A 13615-nucleotide genomic window follows, 5' to 3' on the forward strand; every position below is an offset into this window, starting at 1 on the left:
CTGTTATTCAGTTTTTGTAATAATGGAGGAGTTTTTTCCAAATTAAGAAATAGATAATTGCTGGTTTTCTGATCTCCCGTATATTTGTTTTTAGTGGTTTATTTGATTAATTATGTGACCGATGTTATGAATTTTAGTAGCTTTTCATCATCATATCTTAGTTTATAATAGGTAGTCCCCTATACATTAGTACTCTATGCTTTGTTGACCACACAGTTCTCTTCTTTCTAAATATTCTCAGTGTTGATTAAATTGCTAGCACCTCAGCTGGAAGTTGCTAATTTGTTCTCCAAAAAAGCGCCACACATTGATATTTTTTTTTCTAAATTGATTTTCATTGGCTAGGAGGCGTTCCGGTCATTACTGAAATGGAGTAAAAGAAAGAATAGCATGTCCTTAATCTAAGAAAAGGATCTTCAAGTTTGGTCCTGAATAGCTTCAATCCTGTAAGTTTTATAGTGTACCTTAAAACCCTTAAAAAAAAGTTTGGGAACATTTTAAAGTGATTCTTCAATTGACTGAGCAGTGTGTGAAATTAAGTGAACAGTGTACCTTGAGGGTTGGAGGTTATCTGGATTTTTGTTTAAGTGATCTCTATAGGGGTGGAACAGTGGGACAGTGGTTAGCATTGTTGTGCTTGAAGTTTGTGTTTTCTGCCAGTGTTCACGTGGGATTCACGTGTGTGTTTGCGTCCGTGTCTGTGTGTGCCCTGCGATGGATCCCCTTGTGCCTGTTGTGCACTGGGACAGGCTCTGATTCCCCCATGATCCTGTGTTGGATAAAGTGATTAGAAACTGGATGGATGTGTATAGTATTTAACTTAACATCACCTGCCTAATTGGTCACAAAAATTGTTCTGAGTTGTTTGGAAATGGGTGACTAAATGGCTACTTATGAAAAATAAATTATAAGTTTATTTAATAAACTATAATAAATACATGCTATAATAATATACACCATAATATAATAAATAAAACTATAATAATAAATGTTAGTCTTCCTCTATCAACAGTAATTGGATGCATTGACCAAGATGTCCGCTTATTATATTGCATATTTTGGAATTAATTCTGACATAAAGCAAATGTAATGTGGTGATCTAGCTGTGGTTCCATAATGTCATACAATAGCAGGTGATCCAGATTATTTTTTCTGTGATAGCCTAAAGTTTGATTTGTGTTATACTCTTTCATGTTTGGTGCAGTACTGTGTTCCTTTAAGTCTACTATAGACTAATATCTAGGTCTGCAGTAAATAACTGTGTGACTTGAAGGAGATTAAGAAAAAGTGATCTATTACAAACATAATTAATGCACAAAGCTTCTTTTTATTCTTCAGTTTCAAAGTTATGATGCTGATGTAACAATAGTGAGAAAAGCAATGGTTAAAAAGAAACATATATCTTAAAACTGTGATTCAGATGATCTTTTGTTTAACTTCCTTAGGAGTAAAGTGTTGCCTGACTTTCAACCGTAGTTTAAGGTTCTTCAACAGAAGATAAATTTATTCCCTAACTTTTTTGAATTAGTATTAAATCCGCAAGCCTGTCTGTTAAATTAAATGTTGGAATTCAATAAGAGTCTTGCTGGGAGTTAATAGCTTAATTCACCCAGCTTTAACTTGTGTGGGATTCGCAGAGGAGTCCTCCTTTTTGAAAATCACTTCCCAGAGGCTGTTTGTTTTTCTCTGGGTTCAGAAAATTGAAACTCCTAAAGACATACGGGGGTCGAGTGGTTATTCTGATGTTGGCCAGAGCATGACAGCAGATTCCTGGCACAGCTGTTGTAAAGGCTAGAAATGTTCAGTTGTATTCTCTGCACATTTTCCACTTTGTGCTTTTTCTTCCTTGTGATGAGCTATCGCAGCTCACTGTTTCTTTTTCCCATTGGTGGCATTCGGTCCCAGAAGAACCCGGAGCAAAATCTTTACCTTGGTGTTGATGAAACGGATATGAGCCAGGAGGAGTTGAGATTTGAAGGGCTGCTGCAGTGGACTGGCAAAAGAAACAGCAGTTGTGGGTGGATTCCATCTTCCACACCCACAGCGTGTGACTTTCAGCCTCAGAAGAGAGCACCAGTTTAGACTTTCGAAACATGGGAGGTGGAACAATGGCAAATTCTGTCTTTCCCTCGCAGCAACTGCAAAGGGCTTTGGTACATGATAGCGAACACATCCCCATGCTTTTCCGCTCCCTCTTTTAGATGGCATGTTCGGCACTATGCTAGAAAATGGTCCCATTACAAGATAATGAAATAAACCCTCACTGTACTGCCAGTTTTATTCGAACGTCATTGCACACAAGTAGTGTGCTGTTGTACCTGAAGATTAGGTTTTCGAACTAATCAGATTGCCATCCAGCTGCCCTGGAACTTCAGAAAGTCTCTTTTGGCTGTTCGCCAGTGAAGAGGCTTACAGAAGTGCAGTGTGATAGGCTATCATGAGCCTAAGCCCTATGTTTTTTTTTTTGTATTGTTTGTTTTTAGAATATTTGCATTTCCAGTATGTTAGAAAAATAAGGGTTGTTTTATTTGCTGTGGGTTCTTACATTTCTACGATAAGCGTGGTGGAGAAGGACAAACAACTATTTTTCTATTTACAAAAAAAGATATGTTCAGGACAGTCTTTGAAACTTGGAACACAATGTTATATTTGTAAAGAGATATGGTATATAAAGCATTTGTCGGTGAGGGAAACCCCACAGAAATGTTTAAATATGCATGGCAAGCTTACTTCACCTATGAGAGATTTTACATTCTCTTGACGATTCTTAGATTGTTTATGACAAAGCATATTATTGAGCTTTATTACGTTTGTGGTAAGAAGATGCCATTGGTGGTTTTTAGATGTTACTGTGAAAGCAGTCCATCCTACTGCATTGTCAAACTCATGGTCATGGGGGAGCCAGAGTCAATCCCAGCAAGCAATAGGTGCAAATCAGTGTACACGGGCAGATACAGACACAACCAGGCACATACTCTCACCAGGGCAAATTTGACAAAAGTCAATTCACCTACCAGTATGCACAAAATTGGACTGTGTTGGACAGTGGGGCAGAACCAGGAGCACTCCAAGGAACCCCATGCAAACATAGGGGGAACATACAAACTCCACACAGATAGCAAGGTGGGAATTGACCCCAGTGCTGCAAGGCAGTAATGCTAACCAATGCTAACCCATTCTTATAAAATACATACATACCAAATTGAATTAAATAAATTATTTCCAGTTGCTCATCTCTTTATTGTAAATATTGAGCTGGGGTGTCTAATATTTGTTATTTGTTGCAAAAAAAAGAAGACCTTTTTTTTAGTGGGTACAAAATTATATGTCCGAATTGTTTTCTATCCAAATGTTACTAATGTTTAAAGAGTATTTAGTGTCATTTTTACAGCCCTCTAAATGTGGTAATTTGTGTTTGTCCTTGAGGTGCACAAACAGCACCATTGTGTTCCAGAAAGAAAATTCCTTAATGAATCAACAGCATACCATTCACCAGCTTACAAGCTTATAACATCCACAGGCTAAAGTGTATGTCATAGAACAGCAGCTTAAATTCCATTTAGCAATGAATATTTGGATTCTAGTTGCTGATGTTTTTTTTCATAAAACCATGCAAAGCAAAATGTAAAACCATCAAACCTGTGCTTTTGTGTAACTAAAAGTAATATTTAGTAAAATATGTTAAATGCACTGGATTCTTGGTTTCCCTTAGGATAAATGCCTGAAAGGGTTAAGCAAATCTAATTTGATGCAGACACTTGTAAGATTGATTAATGAAGAAGGATCTCCTGGGAGTTTCTACTAGTTTTGCTAACAAAACAAGATGGAGATGAGTGGGTGTTTCATGCTGATGGCATTAGTTGAATATTTTTAAAGCAGCTGAATGGAGTATTTTATGATGCCCAGTAGTATTCAGTATCAGACATTGTTTAACCTCTTTGCACTTGAATATGAGTTGCTTTCAATGGGAGTTGTAGAGTTGGATCCTATCTTCCAGATAATTGTCATCCCGTTGTGAGCAAATGGGTATTTTTATTGCTTTTGATAATTCACATCTCATTACGTCAAGCAAAGAAGATTTTCTTATGATTTTATTTGTACAGACACTTTCAAATGGGAGAAGTGAGTTAAGAGTGTTAAAACAATCCAAACAGCTTTAAGTGCCTCTGAAAGCTGGGCTACCTGAACCTCCTTTTGTTGTATGTGTTGTATTTAAAAGTTTTATTTTCACTAGTCTGTGTGCAGAGTACATAGCGGTACTGAATATAGTTGTTCAGTATAGCTCTGTTGCCAATAGCAAATTTAGGATTTAGAAAATTAACTTTAGTGGAGGATGTTTAGTACTCGTATGGGAATCTATAGATGTTGCGCCTTACCTCTTGGTATAAACCAGATGCACAAATGGAAAAACCTTTAATATGGGATTTCCTTGAACATTTACAAGGACACCCGGCAGTTTGCTCCAGCTCTGGCCATTAATATCAAAGTATTTCTGTCCCTTTCAGGTTACCAGTGTTGGAATCCACAGCTCCTACAGGAGACATGTCCCGCCCCCATCACATAGTGTCTGTCGTTCCCAACCGCTACCCCCGCTGGTTCACCCTGAGCCACGTTGAGTCCCAGCAGTGCGAGCTGGCATCCACCATGCTAACTGCAGCCAAAGGTGAGCGTTCTCTTCATCCTTTCGTCTGTCCATTATCAGCGTGCAAAAAAAAAGAAGCTCTATTTTTTCGGTTGCTCCGTGAATGGTAAGAAGTCATCAGGTGTGCAGAAACCAGAATTCAGGTAACTGAATTGATGGTATGATCACACCCACTCTTTCTGCTGGCCCTTTTTAGGTGTAGGTGGGCCATCTAGGTGAGATGCACTTGAATGTGTCTGCCAGCTTTCCAACTACATTTTCTCAGGTGAAGCAGACACAGGTTTTCATTCAATTTACAACAGGCAAGCTGTTGCCACTAAGCCAAGTGTCACTTAATGACTACAGTTGCACTATATTTTTGCTTTAGATCAAGAGTCCAGTTAATCCAATTATGGGCTGGTTTTAGATGAAGAGATGGGCTGGATTGAAAACCCATAGATCACCTTGATCGTGGAGGGACAGTGTTATTGTGTTATACTGTGGGGTATTGAATCTTTGTATTTGACCAAGGAATACATTTCTTTGGAGTTTATGATTGTCACTCTAGACTCTCACTTCAATCTTCCAATTAATCGTTACTCAATTTCTCCACTTCGGAAGTACTTTACACGGGAGAAATGGTTTTCTCCTTCCACCCATACATGTACAGTCCTGGTTAAATGTGTTGTTTGAGATACAAATAAATAACATGGAAAAGGTTTTCCAACTACATCTCATCCACAGCAGCCAGAAAAGTTGGATACATTGGATACATGCTGCAGAATTACGGCCATATTATTTAAATGCTTGAAACATGAACATTTTGCTCATCAAATATTAAGAGGCTGTCAGTCTCTTTTTTCATAGCTCTACATACGCTAAGCAATATTGGTCTGAACGCCCACCACTGTGCTTTTCTGTTGTGAGCCTTCTTTGCTTCGGTATGGCTGTGAAATTGTGCCAAACTATTCTGCGGTTTTGTGACGTGGGTTGATGTCCACTTGGGGCACAGCTGAGAGACCACAGCACTGCTTTCACTGGACCAGAGCTGGATCTGAGCCCAGGCCTCTGGGAGTGAAAGGCCTGTGACTTTGCTATCTGATACACTGAATTAGATTGTGGCACTGCACAGATTTTTCTTCTTTTAAGTACATTGATCTGAATGATGCAACAACCACAGTGCATAATGTTATAAAAGAAATGTTTTTTTTTCCTTTCCAGTCTGTTTTACAGAATTTCTTTTATTTTCTTTTTGTTTTTGAACAAGTTTTTACTGCTTTTAACGTATCTAACAGAACAAAATAAACAAAAGGGGTACAGGCAACAGTATCCCCTTTGCCACTACTGCCACCCCATTTCTTTCATTTTCTTTCATTTTTTGGACAGAAAGAAAATATACTTTTCAAACCGTACTCACACTGGAAATGTACTTCCGGAGAACTGGTGTGAGATAAAGTTCAGGAAAATGTCTTCTTGGATTTGATTATTTTTGTAATATTTAAATCCTTCTTTTGCAGGTGATGGTCGTAGGCTAGAAACAGTGTTAGAATCCATCCAAAAAAATATCCACTCCTCGTCACACATCTTCAAGCTTGCCCAGGATGCTTTCAAAATAGCAACTCTTATGGATAGCTTGCCGGATATCACTCTACTTAAAGTATCTCTGGAGCTGGGCCTTCAGGTAAGTTGCTGCTCTGGGGGCCAGTCTAAAAGAAATACAAATGTTATTCAGAAGTTTATTGGCCAGCTTAAAGTAATTGTTGAAAGAAATTTTGGTTTCGGGAATTAAGAAGAATCCCTTTTGGCACTGCAGTAGAGTGTTGTTAAAAACGAGAGCAATTTTGCTCTAAGATTGCAAGTCCCAGGTGACTGGACTGCTTTCAGTGTGTTCTCACCACTTTACCCGGCCCAATCACTCAGACTCGCACAGCTTCTCTCTTTCACTTACAGGCTAATTGGAACAGTTCAGTGGCCGAAAAAACACAGGATATAGATTTACTCCATCAGAATTTCTATGCATTGAGATCTCGGGAAGTACGGCTCATAAGCTGGTTCTTTTTCCCCTCCTTCCAGGTGATGAGAATGACGCTCTCGACATTAAACTGGCGCCGGCGGGAGATGGTACGATGGTTGGTCACTTGTGCCACAGAAGTAGGTGAGTGAGTCCACCCCCCGATTGTTTTTTTATAAATCTACCTATACTTTAATTTCTTTTTTTTCCCACATTTCCTGAAAAGTGGGGTGAAAGTCATGAGTTTGTCAACTGTAACAGGCAGAATTCCAGAGTGCCGAGCAAATTGCCGCATTGTATACATCGACATGCCCACATGCTGTTGACTGCCCCGTAAAGAAGGGTCTCTTTTCTCCTTGTGTTCCGGTGACACTAAGAATCAAAGTCCCCTTCTAACATATCCACTTCTGCGACCTCTAGTAGTTGGTGGTAACTACGGAGGTTTCTGTCCATCTAAGACTGAAAGGACTAAAGTCATTTAAAGGTGACTTAAAATTACCTTTTCTGTTCTTCAGGGGTGTACGCGTTGGACAGCATTATGCAGAGCTGGTTCACACTCTTCACTCCCACGGAGGCCACCAGTATTGTTGCCACGACAGTGATGTCCAACAGCACCATCGTTCGGCTGCACCTGGACTGCCATCAGCAGGAAAACCTGGCAAGCAGTGCGCGCACACTGGCCCTGCAGTGTGCTATGAAGGATCCCCAAAACTGCGCCCTCTCTGCCCTCACGCTGTGTGAGAAGGACCACATTGCCTTCGAGACAGCCTACCAGATCGTTTTGGACGCTGCTACCACGGGCATGAGCTACACACAGCTCTTCACCATAGCTAGGTATATGGAGCACCGTGGTTACCCGATGCGGGCGTACAAGTTGGCAACTTTGGCCATGACTCATCTCAACCTGAGTTACAATCAGGACACGCACCCAGCCATTAACGATGTGTTGTGGGCCTGTGCTCTGAGTCACTCCCTTGGCAAAAATGAACTTGCTGCCATCATACCCTTGGTGGTAAAGAGTGTAAAGTGTGCCACCGTGCTTTCAGACATTTTACGGCGGTGCACTTTGACCACACCTGGTATGGTGCCACTTCATGGTCGACGGAACTCTGGGAAGTTAATGTCACTGGACAAAGCCCCACTAAGACAGCTATTGGACGCTACAATTGGGGCATACATCAACACCACGCACTCTAGGCTCACTCACATCAGCCCTCGGCACTATAGTGAATTCATCGAGTTCCTTAGCAAGGCAAGAGAGACCTTCTTAATGGCTCATGATGGACACATCCAGTTTACACAGTTTATTGATAACCTGAAACAGATATACAAAGGCAAAAAGAAACTGATGATGTTGGTGCGGGAGAGGTTCGGTTGACGGAATTCTGTCTCTTTCTTTTTACTTGAGCCTGCCTTTGTATCCTTTTTAACTTAAAAAAATGAAAATAAAAAAAAAATCAGTAACAGAGCCACACCGGTATTATATGTGTATAGAACTGTTTAGTTCGCAAAAAAAAGAGAAAATTGTCATGTTGTGGAAGTTTGTGTGTTTTCTTTTATTTGTATGAGAGAGAGGTTAAAGAGAAAAAAGTTTTGGTTTACACTGAGTATATGTTGTCCAGTGGCAAAAGCCCACATAGCTCTCCTGTTATTTCTGTATACATTCACAGCCTCAAAGATGACGAAATATGGCTTTAAACCAAACAAAACACCTCCATCCTAAGTGACAAGTACCTCGTATGGATTCAGCTTTACTCCTTCATGATTCATCCATGCATTTCAGTGTATTCAAAGCGCAAGTGTAAAAAAGACCAGAAAAAATAATGAAATCCAGATTAAAAAAAAAAAAGAGATCTCAAATTCAAGGCTGACCATGTGGCTTTGCAGTGCTGTTCATCCAGAAGCATGGCACACCGTGCTCGCGCGTGTGGAAACTTAGCGACTGTCAACATACATTCTCAGGGATTTCTCGAAAAAATAAAAATGAAAAAAAAAGAAAGAATGAGAGCATTTATTGTACTGTATATATTATAGTATATGTCTGAATAATGAAAAATATACGTTAACTAATTTATAAAAGAATATTCTATGTAATGCAAAATACTTGAAGCTGCAGTAGCTTGGTTTTAAACAAAACATATCAGAAGGACTAAAGTGCGCCTTGCTTCAGGGTTGGCTCAGGTGGTGATTTTATATGCTGGGCATCTATGCAGAGCCACCTATTCAATTGCATGATTGGACTGGTATATATTTAAAATAAATATATTTTGTATATATGTACAAGGTATATTTATAGCGTACACACACTCGTAATGGGCACCATAGATAAGAGGGAAAGCAGAGACAAAGCCAGAGCAGCAAGCCTTAGCATTAAGCATACTGAATGCCAGAATTAGGCTGTGTGCCTCCTAACCTAGAAATGTAAAGCAAAACATACCTAACTGAGTAAAACTGAGTTTTACTAATAAACGTTAAAATAAATTTGGCCTGACCACATTCGCGTCTCTTTCACAGTGATCGAAGTCTTTAAACTCCATTTATGCACAATAACATTTACATATATATTCTGCTGATATCTTGACTTTGTGCAGGACAGAAAGTTGCTGTGTAGGTCTGACTGTTCTATTTTTATTTTTTTATTTGCTTTTTCTTGTTTTGTTTCATTTCCTCTAGAATTCCTCAAACAAGAACAGCCTTCTATCTTGCCTTGTCTTAATGCTTTAAAATAACCAAACTGGAGATCTAACTACCAAACTTGTTCATTAAATGAAAGCCAACCAACTTTGGTTACAACTTAGTGTCTTTAATTTAGCTGAATGGTTCTGTATCTTGTGCTTTAAAAAGCAGTTTTATTATGTTTTTGGTGCAAAAAGTTGTCTAGTGTCTCTTGTTCCCTTCATTAGAGGACTTGCTAGAGGTATGTTTGTAGCTTTTTTTGTTTAGAAAAGAAATACCATGTTCTCCATTTTATTTATTATAATAGGTAAAAGATTGTACTTCATCACCCGTGTAAACATTCTCATGAAGTTGAAATTAAGATTTGATACACCGATATCAATTTATTTATGTAACTAAATCACTGTTTTATAAACTTGTTAATGATTCAACGATTTTTTTGTTTTAATTAAAATTAGTTTTTTTGAAAGGTAAAATTGTTTCTTTGTATTTCATATAACCTGCGATATCATAGCGAATGAACTGTACTTTTTTTATTTCCAAAAATAACCTTTATTTTAAAGAGCAGATTTTTAAAAAGCACATCACTGACCTTTGTGGTGATCACAAACCCCTCCATATGTCTGCAAAATTTTGTTTTTTTTTTCCAGGTTCATTTGTTGCAGGTGAAACAATTAAATTACATCATGGATTACTCTGCTGGGGATTTTGCCAGTAAGACACTCGTGATCCTTTCAGATCTGAGCAAAGTCCCATGTGTCAATTGCACTGCATAAGTAGCTGGAATTTGCTGAAATCGAGATAGATGAGCTCTGACTGTATTCTGAGTCCCGGAAAACCTGTTGATTTTCTAAGGTTCTAGTATTTCTCTTAACTATTAAAAGAAAATGCTTCTAGCATTCTAGACACTTTCGTTTATACAAACACATAATTCCAGCTGGATTAATATGAGTAGTGTTTTGCGAAAATATTTGTGGAATCTTGGAGCATAACATTCCTCCACACATCAGGGATTCCAGTGTTTTTCAATTTATTTTTAGAATTACTTAACACCAGTTGTCCCTAAAATAACTTTGTGGGCTCCTCAGTTTGGTTTAAAAATCAGATCTGAAGCATGGAAAGAACAGGAACAGGATTAAGGAATTCCTATTGATGTGCTGCACATAGTTAATGCTAAAACCTAAGTAATGTTGCTGTAGAAGAGTATGCACTGCAGCACTTGAGATGGAAACAGCTTATTGAATGTCATAGGTACCGCTACAGAATCTGTGCTCCTTAATACAGTAGGTACAGTATCATGTCAAAAACGGATATGTTTCTGAAGTGCGCAACATTTTGAAATCAGAAGGACGACTAGCAATGAATACCAAAATTTAATTTTCCAGACACCTTAGAAACTTTGAAGCAAGAGGTGTTTCTAAGCCTTTTCCAGTTGTATTGTTGTATTGAGGTCATTACATTGTGAGTTGATTGTTTGGAATATAAAAACTGATTTTTTTTTATGGTGGAAGTGGATGGAGATTTGTTTTGTATTTCTGCAGGTGTATATGCTCGGTCTTCCCTTTTATGATATTTGTTTCGGTTACTCCATGTGTGTTTTTTCCCAATAAATCAAACAGTAGATATACTTTTTCAATAATGGATTTAATTTCAAAAGTCATTTAGGATACTTGTTTCAGCCAATCATTTGTTTGGACATGCCGCATTATTTAAAGCAGATGTTGTTCTCTTTGGCCAAGTGTGAATGCTGTGGTTTTGATTTTAAAGGACATCTTTCTGATTTTGTTTTATTTCCTTTTATTTCTCTCCCTAAAAAAGAAATTGAATTATGTTTGGTTTGGTTTGTATGGGACCATACCTTGTGGTTGCTGTTTTTCATTTCCTTTATTACCTCTAAATGTTTTTAATAAAAATATAAGGATACCAGATGAATCTCTGGATCCACTTTAGTCTGAATAATCAATTTGTGGAACAGCGCTTTTTCAGTTCCTCTCCCTCAGTTCCATGTGTGTCAGTAGCTCTTCCAAAGAAATAATTGCACATAACTTATTTTCCCACGTTTTCTCTTCTATAAACCCTAAAGGTTGCATGAAAAACACTCCATATTTAATGCATAGCCTCTTTAAAAATTGCCTTAGTTGCTTGATTGAGGATTCTTTTGTAAATCAGGTCAAAGCACTGGGGTCAAATCCCCTGAAGATCAAATACACTAGGCTGCTACTGGCCTGCAAAACACATAGTGCTTTTTTCAGAAAGGGCTGGCTGCTGACGTGGTGATTTTTAATTAAACATGGTTTCTCTTTGAGAATGGTGCTGAAAATATTTTTTGTTCTTCTCAAAACTTGTGATTGTAATTTCAGGAAGATATAACATTTTGGAAAAAAAAGTTATAGTTCTTTGGATGAATTAGCAACTAGTAAGATTAGATAGTGAAGCAAAATGCAAAATGTTCATATAAAAATGAAAGTTTGTTGGATGTGTAGTGAAAATCGATAGATACAAAACACTACTGAACAATTATATTTGCACTGCAGATAAAGGCTGAAGTATCCCAGTGTTGTACAATACTAACTGTGCTTCATTAAAGATTTGCACTGAAACTGGAATTTGAAGACTTACATAAATTGTATGAAGCGTAAAGTTTACTGTTTAAAAGTGAGCAGAAGCAGAAGACTGGACAGAGATTATACCTGGGGCCAGATTATTTAAAGTGTTTATTTTATAAACATACTGTATTTACCTACATCTACTGTACAGTATATCCTGTTTTTAAAGTAGGAGTAAACTAGACATTAAATATACAAGCACTTTAGATACTTTTGGCTTAATTTCACAAATTTAATCAAGCATTTTTTGTTTAATTGCTGGAGTCCAATTAACTAGTGAATTCGCAACTATGGTGACATATTGTACCTCATTGTGTATTTGCAAGACAATAATCCACAGTCTACAGAAAGAGGCTAAGTAAAAAATGCGAAAAAATGCTAGAATGAGTTCAATAGACCACTTTGTTCAAAGAAGAAAGAGTTTCCAACTTTGAAAGGCATAGAGAACAGAAGTAGAGAAAAAATAACTAGTTTTCTGAGTGCTCATAGATAATATGCACAAAGGTGAGTGAATTTTATGCCTCAATAGTTTTGCAATACAGTTTAACAAAAGCAACCTGGTTGAAGCTGTAAATTGTTTTTCAACCAGGTTCTCTCCCCACATTGCATTTCCTTTACCTCCACTTTGAAAATGGATGGAAGAATCCTGTTCTGAGAATCCTACTGTTTTTGTTTTCCCAGGAACCATCTTTCAACACTGAAATTTCCTCATGATAGCAATAGCAGGTAGGCCCAAGATATAGCTGTGGAGGTTATATTATTTAAACCCAGGAAGCAGCATATGGCACCAGAGGGGGACTTCAGCGAGGAGGTCATCAATTTACCCTGGGTTAGACACCTCATCTATCTGTGAATGGACACCTGGAAGAAAATCAATGAAGCAGAAGGTGGCTTGGAACAACACTAACTTTATTGACCAATTGTGTTTTGGGGATAAAGAAAAGAAAACAGTATTCTGTCTCTCAGTGCTTGCTTGTTAAACTCCCACAGCCTGGGAATAAGCATGGAGTATTGTGATTGTGATTTTCAACAGGAAGGTGCCGCAATCAAACTGTTTTCTTTTTTTCTTATTGTTCTAAATTATGTCTGGAAAAGCAAGTGGTCTGTGATATTTCCTTGTTTGGAGACTGACTTCCACTTGTTTTCCTCTTTACCACTTCCTTAGTCCTTTCAGTCTTTAACATGTTCAGCTCAACAGTAGCTTTTCTGACAGCACTCAGCAGAAGATTAACAGGGTCTCCAGTTTGGTTGAAGTTGAACATCAAGAAACGTCTAGCAAACAATGAAACACCTTTATTTGGCTGTTCCTCCACAAACAGGGACTGGCAAATCTGGTTACGAGTTGAAATTCTTGACATCACTGTTGGGTCAGCAGAGATAAGCCTGAGAAAAACCCCACTGGCCACTCCAGAAATAATATCTTTTCTTACCAGGGCGACAGTATTTGTTCCGCTGGCAAATATCCAGTTATCCTAGGAGTTAAATCATCAACTTATCAGCCAGACTACAATTACTTAATACATAACCAGCCAGGGTGTATGCAGCATAGCCGAGTTCTGCCATGAGAAGTGGGGTGCACTGCAATTCTTCTCAATCGTAATGCGATTTATCCTAGTTTTATCCTGACAGACAAATCCGAAAGGGTATTTGTAATATGAAAGGTAAGGTATGATAAAAATGCAATTTATTTACTGTTTAGCA

The 13615-nt window shown here is 38.1% G+C and overlaps 1 protein-coding gene across 3 annotated transcripts in view; it reads left to right on the top strand.

Annotated features, from left to right (window-relative positions):
- Positions 1 to 12867, top strand: part of zswim6 (zinc finger, SWIM-type containing 6) — a 97069-nt gene extending 84202 nt beyond the window's left edge. For 2 of the 3 annotated variants that reach the window (XM_006626815.3, XM_069187203.1), the window contains 4 exons: positions 4506 to 4663; positions 6139 to 6302; positions 6695 to 6776; positions 7148 to 8100. In XM_006626815.3, the coding sequence (XP_006626878.1) occupies positions 4506 to 4663; positions 6139 to 6302; positions 6695 to 6776; positions 7148 to 8010 (1267 nt within the window). In that variant the 3' untranslated portion in view covers positions 8011 to 8100. Of the gene's footprint in view, positions 1 to 4505; positions 4664 to 6138; positions 6303 to 6694; positions 6777 to 7147; positions 8101 to 12595 lie in introns of those variants that run through there. The other variant, XM_015367706.2, reaches the window with a different exon arrangement.
- The last annotated feature ends 748 nt before the right edge of the window (positions 12868 to 13615 follow it).

The sequence above is a fragment of the Lepisosteus oculatus genome, chromosome 3 (genome assembly GCF_040954835.1).
Source record: "Lepisosteus oculatus isolate fLepOcu1 chromosome 3, fLepOcu1.hap2, whole genome shotgun sequence".
Taxonomy (NCBI): Eukaryota; Metazoa; Chordata; class Actinopteri; order Semionotiformes; family Lepisosteidae; genus Lepisosteus; species Lepisosteus oculatus.